Consider the following 14,211-nt stretch of genomic DNA (forward strand, 5'->3'; position numbering starts at 1 on the left):
CAGTCCCACGAGGGACGTCAGCCTGGGTCCCAGCGCCGCCGACAGAGTGGGAGACGGGGTGCCTGCCTGCTCTTCTTGGTCCACTGTAATGAGCACTAGAGCAGCAAGAGAGGATTCCCTCCCGGTGGGAACAGTATCGGGTATGGGAAAGCCCCCCCCCCCCAGAATAGACAGATGTCCACTACTGTATTGTAGAGACCTGGATTAGCAAGTGTTTTTCCATATGTTGAAACATGGTTCTTACTGTTGTAAAACAAGGACTTATTTTTGCATTTTCAGATGGCAGTGAAATTGCAGCTTCAACCTTGATGGAAATCTTGCTAATGAATGATTTTAGACTTGTCATTAATAAAATCACATACGATGTACAGTGCCCTAAGAAAGGTAAGAAACACAGCTATGCAAGTATCTTAACACTTCCCTTTCGCTGTGGGCCTTTTTCAGGGAGCAGCCTTATCCTAAGAATTTGTTTTAGTTAACCAAATGACCAAGAAGGCTTTGGATAGCCAATGTTTAAGCTTTTCTAGCAAGGGTAGAAATGATTGGTAGAAGTCGTCTGTCAGAGCTTTTAGGCTCATATACTCTTTTTAGACTTTTAAGGCTTCATTTTAGGATCTTGAATGCTTAATCTGACATTACTGGGTTAAGAAGAAGTGGACCTGAAAATCAGGAACTCAAGCGTATACCGTTGTACAGGTTTTCACTTTTTTTTTTTTTTTTTAAGTAGGTTTTCTTTTTTCTAGGCCAGTTTCAGGTTCACAGCGTGGTGGAGCAGAGAGCAGAGAGTTCCCATGAGCTCCACCCCTTCCCCACAGTCTCCCCCACTATCAAGCGCTGGAGTGGAACATTTTCTGTTGTCTGGGCCAAAACGTTTGTTTGGTTTTTTCCGTTCGATGGCTCTAGTAGCACTTAGCTGTCTTTCATTCATTCAAAACAATGTTGTTAGATTGTATTGTGACAGCTGTCATATCAGCATGCATTTAAAAAAAGACTTATTAAAATTGGTGAATTTGGGCTTCCCTGGTGGTGCAGTGGTTGAGAGTCCACCTGCCGATGCAGGGGACGCGGGTTCGTGCCCCGGTCCGGGAAGATCCCACATGCCGCGGAGCGGCTGGGCCCGTGAGCCATGGCCGCTGAGCCTGCGCGTCCGGAGCCTGTGCTCCGCAACGGGAGAGGCCACAACAGTGAGAGGCCCGCGTACCGCAAAAAAAAAAAAAAAAAAAAAAAAATTGGTGAATTTTTGTGTAGCCATTTTAATATGGAAGATGGAAGGAAAAAAGCAACATTTTCAGCATATTATGCTTTATTATTTCAAGAAAGGTAAAAACGCAAAAAAAGATTTGTGCAGTGTATGGAGAAGTGCTGTGACTGATCGAACATGTGAAAAGTGGTTTGTGAAGTTTCGTGCTGGAGATTTCTCTCTGGACAATGCTCCATGGTTGGGTAGACCAGTTGAAGTTGATAGTTATCAAATTGAAGCAATAATTGAGAACAGTCAACGTTATACCACTCGGGAGATAGCCAACATACTCAAAATATCCAAATCAAGTGTTTAAAATAATCTGCACCATCTTGGTTACGTTAATCGCTTTCATGTTTGGGTTCCACATAAGTTAAGCGAAAAAAACCTTCTTGACCGTATTTCCACATGTGATTCTGTACTGAAACGTAATGAAAACGTTCCATTTTTATCTTTTTTTTTTGAATTTTTGAATTTTATTTTTTTATACAGCAGGTTCATATTAGTTATCCATTTTATACATATTAGTGTATATATGTCAATCCCAATCTCCCAATTCATCCCACCACCACCATCCCCCGCCCAGCCGCTTCCCCCCTTGGTGTCCATACGTTTGTTCTCTACATCTGTGGCTCAATTTCTGCCCTGAAAACCGGTTCATCTGTACCATTTTTCTAGATTCCACATATATGCATTAATATACGATATTTGTTTTTCTCTTTCTGACTTACTTCACTCTGTATGATGGTCTCTAGATTCATCCATATCTCTACAAATGACCCAATATCGTTCCCTTTTATGGTGAGTAATATTCTATGGTATATATGTACCACATCTTCTTTATCCATTCGTCTGTTGATGGGCATTTAGGTTGCTTCCATGACCTGGCTATTGTAAATAGTGAACATTGGGGTGCATGTGTCTTTTTGAATTGTGGTTTTCTCTGGGTATATGCCCAGTAGGGGGATTGCTGGGTCATATGGTAATTCTCTTTTTAGTTTTTTAAGGAACCACCATACTGTTCTGTATAGTGGCTGTATCAATTTACATTCCCACCAACAGTGCAAGACGGTTCCCTTTTCTCCACACCCTTTCCAGCATTTGTTGTTTGTAGATTTTCTGAAGATGTCCATTCTAAGATGTGAGGTGATACCTCACTATAGTTTTGATTTGCATTTCTCTAATAATCAGTGGTGTTGTGCAGCTTTTCATGTGCCTCTTGGCCATCTGTATGTCTTCTTTGGAGAAATGTCTATTTAGGTCTTCTGCCCATTTTTGGATTGGGTTGTTTGTTTTTTTAATATTGAGGTGCATGAGCTGTTTATATATTTTGGGGATCAATCCTTTGTCCATTGATTCATTTGCAAATATTTTCTCCCATTCTGTGGGTTGCCTTTTCGTCTTGTTTGTAGTTTCCTTTGCTTTGCAAAAGCTTCTAAGTTTCATTAGGTCCCATTTGTTTATTTTTGTTTTTATTTCTATTACTCTAGGAGGTGGATCAAAAAAGATCTTGCTGTGATTTATGTCAGAGTGTTCTTCCTATGTTTTCCTCTGAGAGTTTTATAGTGTCCTGTCTTACATGTAGGTCTCTAATCCATTTTGAGTTTATTTTTGTGTATGGTGTTAGGGAGGGTTCTAATTTTATTCTTTTACATGTAGCTATCCAGTTTTCGCAGCACGACTTATTGAAGAGACTGTCTTTTCTCCATTGTATATCCTTGCCTCCTTTGTCATAGATTAGTTGACCATAGGTGCGTGGGTTTATCTCTGGGCTTTCTATCTTGTTCCATTGACCTGTATTTCTGTTTTTCTGCCAGCACCATATTGTCTTGATTACTGTAGCTTTGTAGTATAGACTGAAGTCAGGAACTCTGATTCCTCCAGCTCCGTTTTTTCCCTCAAGACTGCTTTGGCTATTCGGGGTCTTTTGTGTCTCCATAGAAATTTTAAGATTTTTTGTTCTAGTGCTGTAAAAAAAATGCCATTGGTAATTTGATAGCGATTGCATTGAATCTGTAGATTGCTTTGGGTAGTATAGTCATTTTCACAATGTTGATTCTTCCAATCCAAGAACATGGTATATCTCTCCATCTGTTGGTATCATCTTTAATTTCTTTCATCAGTGTCTTATAGTTTTCTGCCTAGAGGTCTTTTGTCTCCCTAGGTAGGTTTATTCCTAAGTATTTTATTCTTTTTGTTGCAGTGGTAAATGGGAGTGTTTCCATAATTTCTCTTTCAGATTTTTCATCATTAGTGTATAGGAATGCAAGAGATTTCTGTGCATTAATTTTATATCCTGCAACTTTACCAGATTCATTGATTAGCTCTAGTAGTTTTCTGGTAGCATCTTTAGGATTCTCTATGTATAGTATCATGTCATCTGCAGACAGTGACAGTTTTACTTCTTCTCTTCCAATTTGTATTCCTTTTATTTCTTTTTCTTCTCTGATTGCCATGGCTAGGACTTCCATAACTATGTTGAATACTAGTGGTGAGAGTGGACATCCTTGTCTTGTTCCTGATCTTAGAGGAAATGCTTTCAGTTTTTCACCATTGAGAATGATGTTTGCTGTGGGTTTGTCGTATATGGCCTTTATTATGTTGAGGTAGGTTCCCTCTCTGCCCACTTTCTGAAGAGTTTTTATCATAAATGGGTGTTGAATTGTGTCGAAAGTTTTTTCTGCATCTGTTGAGATGATCGTATGGTTTTTATTCTTCAATTTGTTAATATGGTGTATCACATTGATTGATTTGCATATAATGAAGAATCCTTGCATCCCTGGGATAAATCCCACTTGATCATGGTGTGTGATCCTTTTAATGTGTTGTTGGATTCTGTTTGCTACTATTTTGTTGAGGATTCTTGCATCTATATTCATCAGTGATATTGGTCTGTAATTATGTTTTTTTGTAGTATCTTTGTCTGGTTTTGGTATCAGGGTGATGGTGGTCTCATAGAATGCGTTTGGGAGTGTTCCTTCCTCTGGAATTTTTTGCAAGAGTTTGAGAAGGATGGGTGTTAGCTCTTCTCTAAATGTTTGATAGAATTCACCTGTGAAGCCATCTGGTCCTGGGCTTTTGTTTGCTGGAAGACTTTTAATCACAGTTTCAATTTCATTACTTGTGATTGGTCTGTTCTTATTTTCTATTTCTTCCTGGTTCATTCTTGGAAGGTTATACCTTTCTAAGAATTTGTCCATTTCTTCCAGATTGTCCATTTTATTGGCATAGAGTTGCTTGTAGTAGTCTCTTAGGATTCTTTGTATTTCTGTGGTGTCTGTTGTAACTTCTTTTTCATTTCTAATTTTATTTATTTGAGTCCTGTGCCTCTTTTTCTTGATGAGTCTGGCTAAAGGTTTATCAATTTTGTTTATCTTCTCAAAGAACCAGCTTTTAGTTTTATTGATCTTTGCTATTGTCTTCTTTGTTTCTATTTCATTTATTTCTGCTCTGATCTTTAGGATTTCTTTCCTTCTGCTAACTTTGGGTTTTGTTTGTTCTTCTTTCTCTAGTTCCTTTAGGTCTAAAGTTAGGTTGTTTATTTGAGATGTTTGTTGTTTCTTGAGGTAGGATTGTACTGCTATAAACTTCCCTCTTAGTACTGCTTTTGCTGCATCCCACAGGTTTTGGATCATCATGTTTTCATTGTCATTTGTCTCTAGGTATTTTTTGATTTCCTCTTTGATTTATTCAGTGATTTCTTGGTTATTTAGTAACGTATTGTTTAGCCTCCATGTGTTTGTGCTTCTACGTTTTTTTCCCTGTAATTGATTTCTAATCTCATAGTGTTGTGGTCAGAAAAGATGCCTGATATGATTTCAGTTTTCTTAAATTTACTGAGGCTTGATTTGTGACCCAAGGTGTGATCTCTCCTGGAGAATGTTCCATGTGCACTTGAGAAGAAAGTGTAATCTGCTGTTTCTGGATGGAATGTCCTATAAATCTCAATTAAATCTATCTGGTCTATTGTGTCATTTAAAGCTTGTGTTTCCTTATTAATTTTCTGTTTGGATGATCTGTCCATTGGTGTAAGTGAGGTGTTAAAGTCCCCCACTATTTTTGTGTTACTTTCGATATCCTCTTTTATAGCTGTTAGCAGTTACCTTATGTATTGAGGTGCTCCTATGTTGGGTGCATATATATTTACAGTTGGTATATCTTCTTCTTGGATTGATCCCTTGATCATTATGTAGTGGCCTTCCTTGTCTCTTGTAACATTCCTTATTTTAAGGCCATTTTATCTGATATGAGTATTGCTACTCCAGCTTTCTTTTGATTTCCATTTGCATGGAATATCTTTTTCCATCCCCTCACTTTCAGTCTGTATGTGTCCCTCGGTCTGAAGTGGGTCTGTTGTAGACAGCCTGTGTATGGGTCTTGATTTTCTATCCATTCAGTGAGCCTGTGTCTTTTGGTTGGAGCATTTAAACCCCTTCATGTTTTAGGTAATTATTGATATGTATGTTCCTATGACCATTTTCTTAATTGTTTTGGGTTTGTCTTGTAGGTTCTTCTCTTGTGTTTCCCACTTAGAGAAATTCCTTTAGCATTTGTTGTAGTGCTGGTTTGGTGGTGCTGAATTCTCTTAGCTTTTGCTTGTCTGTAAAGCTTTTGATTTCTCCCTTGAATCTGAATGAGATCCTTGCTGGGTAGAGTAATCTTGGTTGTAGGTTCTCCCCTTTCATCACTTTAAATATGTCATGCCACTCCCTTCTGGCTTGTAGAGTTTCTGCTGAGAAATCAGCTGTTAACCTTTTAGGAGTTCTGTTGTATGTTGTCTTTTTTCCCTTGCTGCTTTCAAGATTTTTTTTTTGTCTTTAATTTTGGCAGTTTGATTACTGTGTGTCTCGGCATGTTTCTCCTTGGGTTTATCCTGTATGGGACTCACTGCACTTCCTGGACTTGGGTGGCTATTTCCTTTCCCATGTTAGGGCAGTTTTCAACTGTAATCTCTTCAAATATTTTCTCGGGTTGTTTCTCTCTCTCTTCTCCTTCTGGGACCTCTATAATTTGAATGTTGTTGCGTTCAGTGCTGTCCCAGAGTTCTCTTAGGCTGTCTTCATTTCTTTTCATTCTTTTTTCTTTATTCTGTTCTGCAGCCGCGGACTCCAAGAGTGGAGTTTTTGTTTTCCACAGTCCTGTCAAAGTCCTGCAATCAAATCCTGCTAGCCTTCAAAGTCTGATTCTCTAGGAATCCTCCTACCATTGCCTGACCCCCAGGTTGGGAAGCCTGACGTGGGGCTCAGAACCTTCACTCCAGTGGGTGGACTTCTGTGGTATAAGTGTTCTCCAGTCTGTGAGTCACCCACCCAGCAGTTATGGGATTTGATTTGATTGTGATTGCACCTCTCCTCCTGTCTCACTGTGGCTTCTACTTTGTCTTTGGATGTGAGTATCACCATGATCAGCCTCACTGATTCTTTCCCCCTCTGTGTCTAGTTTACTGGTGAGCCTGTCAAAGGCATTCTTCCTTTCTATTAAAGTGTTTTTGATTTCTGGAAATTCTTTTTGATTCTTTGTTACAGTGTTCATCTCTCTGTTTACATTACTCATCTGTTCTTGCATGTTGTCAACTTTTTCCATCACAGCCCTTACCATTTTAATCATATTTGTCTTAATTTCCTGGTCTGAAAATTCCAAAATCTCTGCCATATCAGATTCTGATTCTGATGCTTGCTTTGTTTCTTTAGATTGTTTTTTTCTTGCTTGTAACTTTTTGTTGAAAGCTAGACATGATATTATTAAAAATAGAAACTGAAGCAAGTAGGTCTTTAGTGTGAGGTTATGTGTATCTGACCAGGAGCTCAGCTGTTTACTGTTTGCTATAGCTGTAGATATCAGAGGCTTCAGTTTTTTCTAGTGTCCCTGTTTCTCTACCCTGTTGTATTTGAGTTTCCCTAGAAATTCTTTCTTGAATAGAGTCTGTGTCTTGCACAGAACTGGAGCCCTGTTGATGTGGTGTTAAGGTGTTGGGGGGGAGAAGCATTCTATAATTTTATGATTAAATCTCAAGGTTTTTATTGGGCCAGGATTACTGTGCTGTAACCTTCAGAAGAGTTTCTTAGCCATTTTTTCCCTCCCCTATATGAGACAGGAAGGCTAGAGGGGCCTGGAGTTGGCTAATTGCCCTTTCTCCAGGCCAGACTAGGTTCTGGTAAAGTACAGTTGACCCTTGAACAACATAGGTTTGAACTGCATGGGTCCACTTTACATGCACATTTGTTTCAATAAACACCGCAGTACTAAGTGGTCCACAGTTGGTGTAGTCCATGGAATCATGATTACACAGGGCCAACTATAAAGTTATATGTGGATTTTTGACGGCATGTGGGGTTGGTGCCCCTATCCCCCATATTGTTTGAGGGTCGACTGTAATTTCCTTGGCATGGAGAAAGTAATGCTCAGGACTGTTTCAAAATGGTTACTTTTCTCCTTTCTCTGCTGGAAGCAGGGAGGTATTTTTCTCTGACCTCTGACCTTCACTGTGAGAACCTGGTGGGACTCCTGGAGGTAAAACTCATGAATGTGTGACTGTTTTTATTTCTCAAACTAGTCAGCACTGAGCCTTCAGCAATTCAACCATCATAGTTCAGTGTTCCTATCAGTATTGGCTCCAGAGGTTTCTGCTCTCAGTAAGCTGTGGTTGTGGACTATCGGGGTTAGGATAAGGTAATACTGAGTCTATGCCTTCATAAATAGATGGTGAGATAAATAAATCAGTAAATAAGGGAAGGTTCATGTTTTTAGTTGTAATGCCAAGTTCTGGCTGGTAAATATTTTGAGGCCTGTTGTAGTTGAAAAATCATTATATTGCAGCCAAATTCAGACAAGAATCATCAGTAGATGCCAAGGGGATGGGAGAGGTGGGGGAGGTGATTTAGATACAGAAAACAAAACAGAGAAGAACTACGAAAACAACTAGAAAACGTTAATACAATGGCAATAAATGCATACCTATCAGTAATTACTTTAAATGTCAATGGACTAAATGCTCCACTCAAAAGACATAGGGGCAGCTGATTGGATCAAAAAACAAGAACCTTCTGTATGCTGCCTACAAGAGACTCACTTCAGAGCTAAAGACATACACAAACTGAAAACGAGTGGATGGAAAAAGATATTTCATGCAAATGGAAACTGGGCGGAAGACCTGAATAGACATTTTTCCAAAGAAGACATACAGATCGCTAACAGACCCGTGAAAAGATGTTCAGCATCGCTAATTATTAGAGAAATGCAAATCAGAACAATGAGATATCACCTCACAACTGTTAGAGTGGCTATCATCGAAATGTCTACAAATAACAAATGCTGGAGAGGATGTGGAGAAAAGGAAACCCTTGTACACTGTTGGTGGGAATGTAAATCAGTGCAGCCAGTATGGAAAACAGTGTGGAGGTTCCTCAGAAAAACTAGAAATAGGACTACCATATGATCCAGCAATTCCACTCCTGGTATGTATATAGAAAAAAATGAAAACACTAATTTGAAAAGATACATGCACCCCAGTGTTCATAGCAACACTGTTTACAGTAGTTAACCCAAGTGTCCATCAACAGACGATTGGCTTAAGAAGATGTGGTATGTATACACACACACACACACACACACACACACACACGAATATTACTCAGCCATAAAAAAGAATGAAATTCTGCCATTTGCAGCAAGCTGGATGGACCTAGAAAATACTATGCTTAGTCAGACAAAAACAAATACTGTATGATATCACTTATATGTAGAATCTAAAAAATAAAGTGAATGTATATAGCAAAACAGAAACAAACTCACAGGTATAGAAAACAAGCTAGTGGTTACCAGCTGGGGAGAGGCAAGATAGGGGTAGGGGATTAAGAGATACAAACTATAAAATAACAACAAGGAGATATTATACAGCACAGGAAATTATAGCCATTATTTTGTAATAACTTTTAATGGAGTATAATATGTAAAAATACTCAATTACTATGCTGTACACCTGAAACTAATATAATATTGTAAGCCAACTATACTTCAACAAAAGAAAAAATAAGGAAATACTAACAAAAAATTGGAGTAAGTCACAAGGACACAGGAGCCAGCTTAAGGGGCTCCTGCTAACCATATCTGGTACAATTTGAAGATCATTGGCTCCCATGTCCTTAGGACTTGCCCCCATTTTTATTTTAAGCATTTTCTTACTTTCTGGTATAACTAGACGATCCAGGCTGATCTCGTGCTCCAGCACTGATATCAGCAGTTACTCTGAAGATCCCTTGAGGAAAAATATTTTTTTTTAATTTTCAAACACAAATTAAGTATAGAGAAATTAAAACAAATCCATCATTTCAACAATTATGAACATTCTTCTAGATTCTTTTTAAAAATCAGGACAGTATTTAACTCCAAAGACAGAAGGATGGAAGAAATTGAGAAAAATGAAAATCCATGTTGAGATAGAAATTTCATGTCCAGTGAGTTCCCAACACTCTGCAAGGTCTTCGACTTCCCATTTAGCATTTGAGGGAATAAGTGGAGATAAACATTTTCAGGGCACCTCATTGTTCTACTTCATCTTCCTCTTCTGGACAAGCACCAGTTAACAGACCCAAATGGCCTGGTCACATTAAGCAACTTCCATTCCCACCTTTGGTAAATTTCCACTTCCCTGACTCTGCTTAAGCCCCTTGATGTTCTCCTCGCTCCCTGAAAACGCCCCTCCACCTCTGCACAAATAGAAGCTGAGTTCAGTTCATGCCAGATCCCCTTCTCTAGTACAACAGTTACTGAATAAAATCTATCCTTACCACTTGAACTAGTGTCTGGCTTTGTTTATCTTTGTTACGTTCCACAGCTTTGGACAAAATCATGCCCCATCTCTGCCGTTTTTCTGTATGTAGACCTTTTATGTATCCATACATTTTTTCCATCACAGCAAAAGGGCTCTGACTGTTCTGCAAATCTCAAAAGGCTAAAAGGGAACTTCTCGTTTCTACCTCTTTGTGGAGTTTTAGCCTAGAATGTGGAAGGGATTAAAGACCACAATAAAGTCTTGAAGAAGTGGGTGGAGATAGAGGAAAATTAACTTCAGTCTGTAACAGACTGGTTAAGTGCTGTCACAGACTGGAAAGCCGCTGGGATGATACAGATGCTAGGATCATAAATCTCCCGTATCTACAGTTGCTTCTGCTGTCAGGCAGGAAGGTCTGTCTTCTCTCCCCTTCTCTCACTTTGTCTTCTCTCTCCCTTCTCTCACTTTGTCCCCCTATCTCAAATTCTCTTACAGTGGTGGGGAACAGTTATAACCCTCAGAAAGGCATCACTATAGCACAGTTTTATGTAGATCTATAGATCCACTGAAGTGGTAGTATGAGAGAAATTCAGAATCAAAAGAACTCTGTTAAAAGCTCAGAAACTGATTCCCTTTCGTCAGTATGAACCTCCCTTCAGATCTATACCTTGTTGAAAAGAACTTACACTTGGATGACTTTTCAAATGTATATTACACTTTTGTTTACATGTTTGTACACCAGTTTCCCTCCCCAGGGGATCCTAAAATGATTTTGGATAGATAGTTGAGGGTGAAGAAGGATCTTAGGTTAACTCAGGTATAAAAGTGAACCTGTAACTAATGTGTTACAAACTCAGGTGAGGTATTCACCTGGGTTCTGGTAGATGCATACTTCCTTTTCCTGTATTATTCTTCCTTTTTTTAAAAAAGAAAGAGCACTAGTCATATTACAAAAGACAAAAACATAATGAATTTTAAACCTACTGTCTGGTTATTTATTATTCCAGAGAGAGATGAGTGGAATCACCTGAGACAGGAATAAAGGCCAGTACCAAATGCCCCCCGAGGAGTGGGGAGCGTCCAAGTGGCCAGCCGGGGGAACTCAGATTTGGTTCCCTAGACTTACAAACCCTGGAGGAAAAGATGTGTTAACTGCCTTATGTTTCCCTTGTGTCTTCTTTTCTCAGAAAAACTGAGTAGTGAGCACACTACTGAGATGGAAAACATGAAATCCTTGGTTCACAGACTGTTCACAGCCTTGCATTTAGAAGAGTTTCAGAAAAAGAGAGAGCACCATCTGCTGGAGAAAATTGACCACCTGAAGGGACAGCTGCAGCCCCTCGAACAGGTTCGGAAGCATCACCTGTTGAGTCTGTTTGTAAATAATACCCAATATTTATTGGTAGTATTGCTCCATTTGAGTGTTTTTCTGAATGCTTTACATAGGCTTACTTTCTCCTTTAATCCTCACAGTGAGCCTCTGAGTTTGGTGTTGTTACCGTCCTCATTCTTCAGATGAGGAAACTAAGGCAGCAAAGGTATATAAGCTAATACGTGTTAGAGCCAGAACTTGAACTCTGGTGGTGTGACTCCAGGCTGCTGTCTTAAACTCTGTGCTGTGTGTCCTTTCCATGGATTGGCCAGTGTATCTTGGTAACTGAGTATAAGATGAGCTGGGATGCACTAGCTGGAGCACTACCACTGTTTGTTTTTCAGAGAATAGGCTCACGGCTCCCACTCTGCTCAACAGAATTGCAGCTGGAAAGTTAGCAGTGGCTTCCTAACATCTGAAGTTAATCAGTGGTGGAGGAAAAAAAAACTTCTCTGGGGAGGAGGGGCAGGAGTCTGTTTTAATTTAAGTGAAAAATGCATTTTTTAAAACTCTGATCCCACTTGTGATTTTTAAAAATGGGTAGGTGTATGTGTATCTTTGTGTATGAATAAAAAGTTTCTAGAGGTAGAAGAAACTTTTTTTGTTGTTTTATGAAAGTATAGTTGTGTTAAATTCTGTACAGCAGTGATTTAGTTATACATACATATACACACATTCTTTTTAATATTCTTTTCCATTATGGTTTATCACAGGGTATTGAATATAGATCCCTGTGCTATATACAGTAGGACCTTGTTGTTAAGAGAAACTTTTTTTGCGGAGGGCTGTGTCGGGTCTTCCTTGAGGCACGCGGGCTTCAGAGCACTTGGGCTCTGTAGTTGTGGCATGCGTGCTCTCTAGTTGAGGTGGGCTCAGTAGTTGGTGGTGCACGGGCTTAGTTGCCCCGCAGCATGTGGGATCTAAATTCCCCGACCAGGGATCAAACCTGCATCCCCTGCATTGGAAGGCTAATTCTTTACCCCTGGACCTCCAGGGAAGTCCCTAAAAGAAACTTTTGATAGTGATTACCTCTAAGTATACTTAGGGGATGCCAGAGAGAGGGACTTTTTTATTTGTTGGATGGTACGTTTTAACTTTTTCTTTACTTTTTAAAAAGTTGGTGATATTTACTTGTGTTAAGATTTAAAAACCTAAAAAGGTGGCCAATGGAAGGTTTTCCTCCAACTGTCCTCCCAGTACCATATCCCTGAACCTGTGAATCATTTCAGATTTTCTTTATCTATGTGCAAACAAATGCAAATATATTATTGTTCCCTTTTCCAGGAAACAGTATATGCTGTTATACACTTTTCTCACCTTTTTTCACTAACAGTAGATCCTGGAAAGATCTCCGTATTGGTACATAGAGAGCCTCCTCACCATAGCTGCATGATACCTTGATGAACAATTGGATAATTTATGGTCTTTTAAGAATGAACCTATGATGAATCACATTTGCAAGTGTACCTGTAGGATGAATTCCCAGAAGTGAAATTGCTGAGTCAAAGAAAATAGACATGTAATTTTTAGTTAGGTTTCAGAGGATGACTTCTGAATTTTTCATTGTATACCCTTCTATACTATTTAAAAGTTTTTCCATGGGCAGGTATTGCCTTTATAATTTTAAAACTGGTTTATTAATGAACTGATTTGGAAATAAGTGATCACTCATGAATGTATATGTTTTATACATTGTATTTTTTCATAAATCAGACCTCTTTAAAGTAATACAGATGTGCATTACTTTACTTTTCTTCCTTTTCTGCTTTTCTTTTTTTTTTTTTTAAGTTGGTGCCCTGTAAACTGAACTAACAGTCACTTTTTTTCCCCTCAGATGAAAGCGAGAATTGAAGCTCACTCAGAAGTCAAAACCAACGGACTTCTGTGGGCTGGATTAGCACTGCTGTCCATTCAGGGCGGGGCAATGGCCTGGCTCACTTGGTGGGTGTACTCCTGGGATATCATGGAGCCAGTTACATACTTCATCACATTTTCAAATTCCATGGTCTTTTTTGCATACTTTTTAGTCACTCGACAGGTGAGTAGTTTGTTAAGAAAATGGTAAGTTATAACATCTTTTATAAATAATTTCTTATCCCAGTAATGAGCAATAAAACCTTTTTAGTTATTGAATTACTGCTATCTGGGTTTTTATCAGCTGTTAAATTTTGTTGTTTTCCAGAGGATGGAGATTTGTATATACCATAGAGAAACTGTGTATAACCTCTATAGAGAAATAAATAGTACAACTTAACAAATTCCTCCGTTGAGATAAACACATCAAATCTGTGTACTCTGTATCCTGTTTATAAATAAAATTGAATTTGTATTGCAAACCACCCAGTAACTTTAGCTTATCTCGTGATTATTTTGCCAAAAATCTGCATTTTCCTTTTTCTCTTTTCTTTCCCTGTATGTGTGATTTCTCTGCCCAGCTTGCTTGCTTTTGAAAGGAGCAGCTGATCTCAGATGAGACTAAATGTGTTACTTGTGTTGCCTTATGCTTGCTCTGATGGCCACGGCACATATTTTACTCATCTGCCTTCCTTTGCTTTGTTGTTGCTAAGGCACGTTTCTTGCAGAGGTATTATGTTCAGTTAAAGCATGTTCGGTTCTGGTTTTTTGTCTTTTTTTTTTTTTCAGGATTATACTTACTCAGCTGTTAAGAGTAGGCAGTTTCTTCACTTCTTCCACAAGAAATCAAAGCAACAGCATTTTGATGTGGTGCAGTACAACAAGTTAAAAGAAGATCTTGCTAAGGTACCTTATTGCAAATACCACATCTTATAGCTGGTCTTGTCTGGGAGCCAGAATTCAGTGTCAGGGAAA

The 14,211-nt window shown here is 38.9% G+C and overlaps 1 protein-coding gene across 1 annotated transcript in view; it reads left to right on the forward strand.

Moving 5' to 3' along the window:
• Positions 1 to 14,211, forward strand: part of MCUB (mitochondrial calcium uniporter dominant negative beta subunit) — an 89,135-nt gene that overhangs the window by 73,417 nt on the left and 1,507 nt on the right. The window contains 4 exon segments of the mRNA XM_029235314.1: positions 280 to 384; positions 11,198 to 11,358; positions 13,217 to 13,420; positions 14,026 to 14,142. Coding sequence (XP_029091147.1) covers positions 280 to 384; positions 11,198 to 11,358; positions 13,217 to 13,420; positions 14,026 to 14,142 — 587 coding nt within the window.

The sequence above is a fragment of the Monodon monoceros genome, unplaced genomic scaffold (assembly GCF_005190385.1).
Source record: "Monodon monoceros isolate NGI ecotype Baffin Bay Population unplaced genomic scaffold, NGI_Narwhal_1 Super_Scaffold_20, whole genome shotgun sequence".
Classification (NCBI taxonomy): domain Eukaryota; kingdom Metazoa; phylum Chordata; class Mammalia; order Artiodactyla; family Monodontidae; genus Monodon; species Monodon monoceros.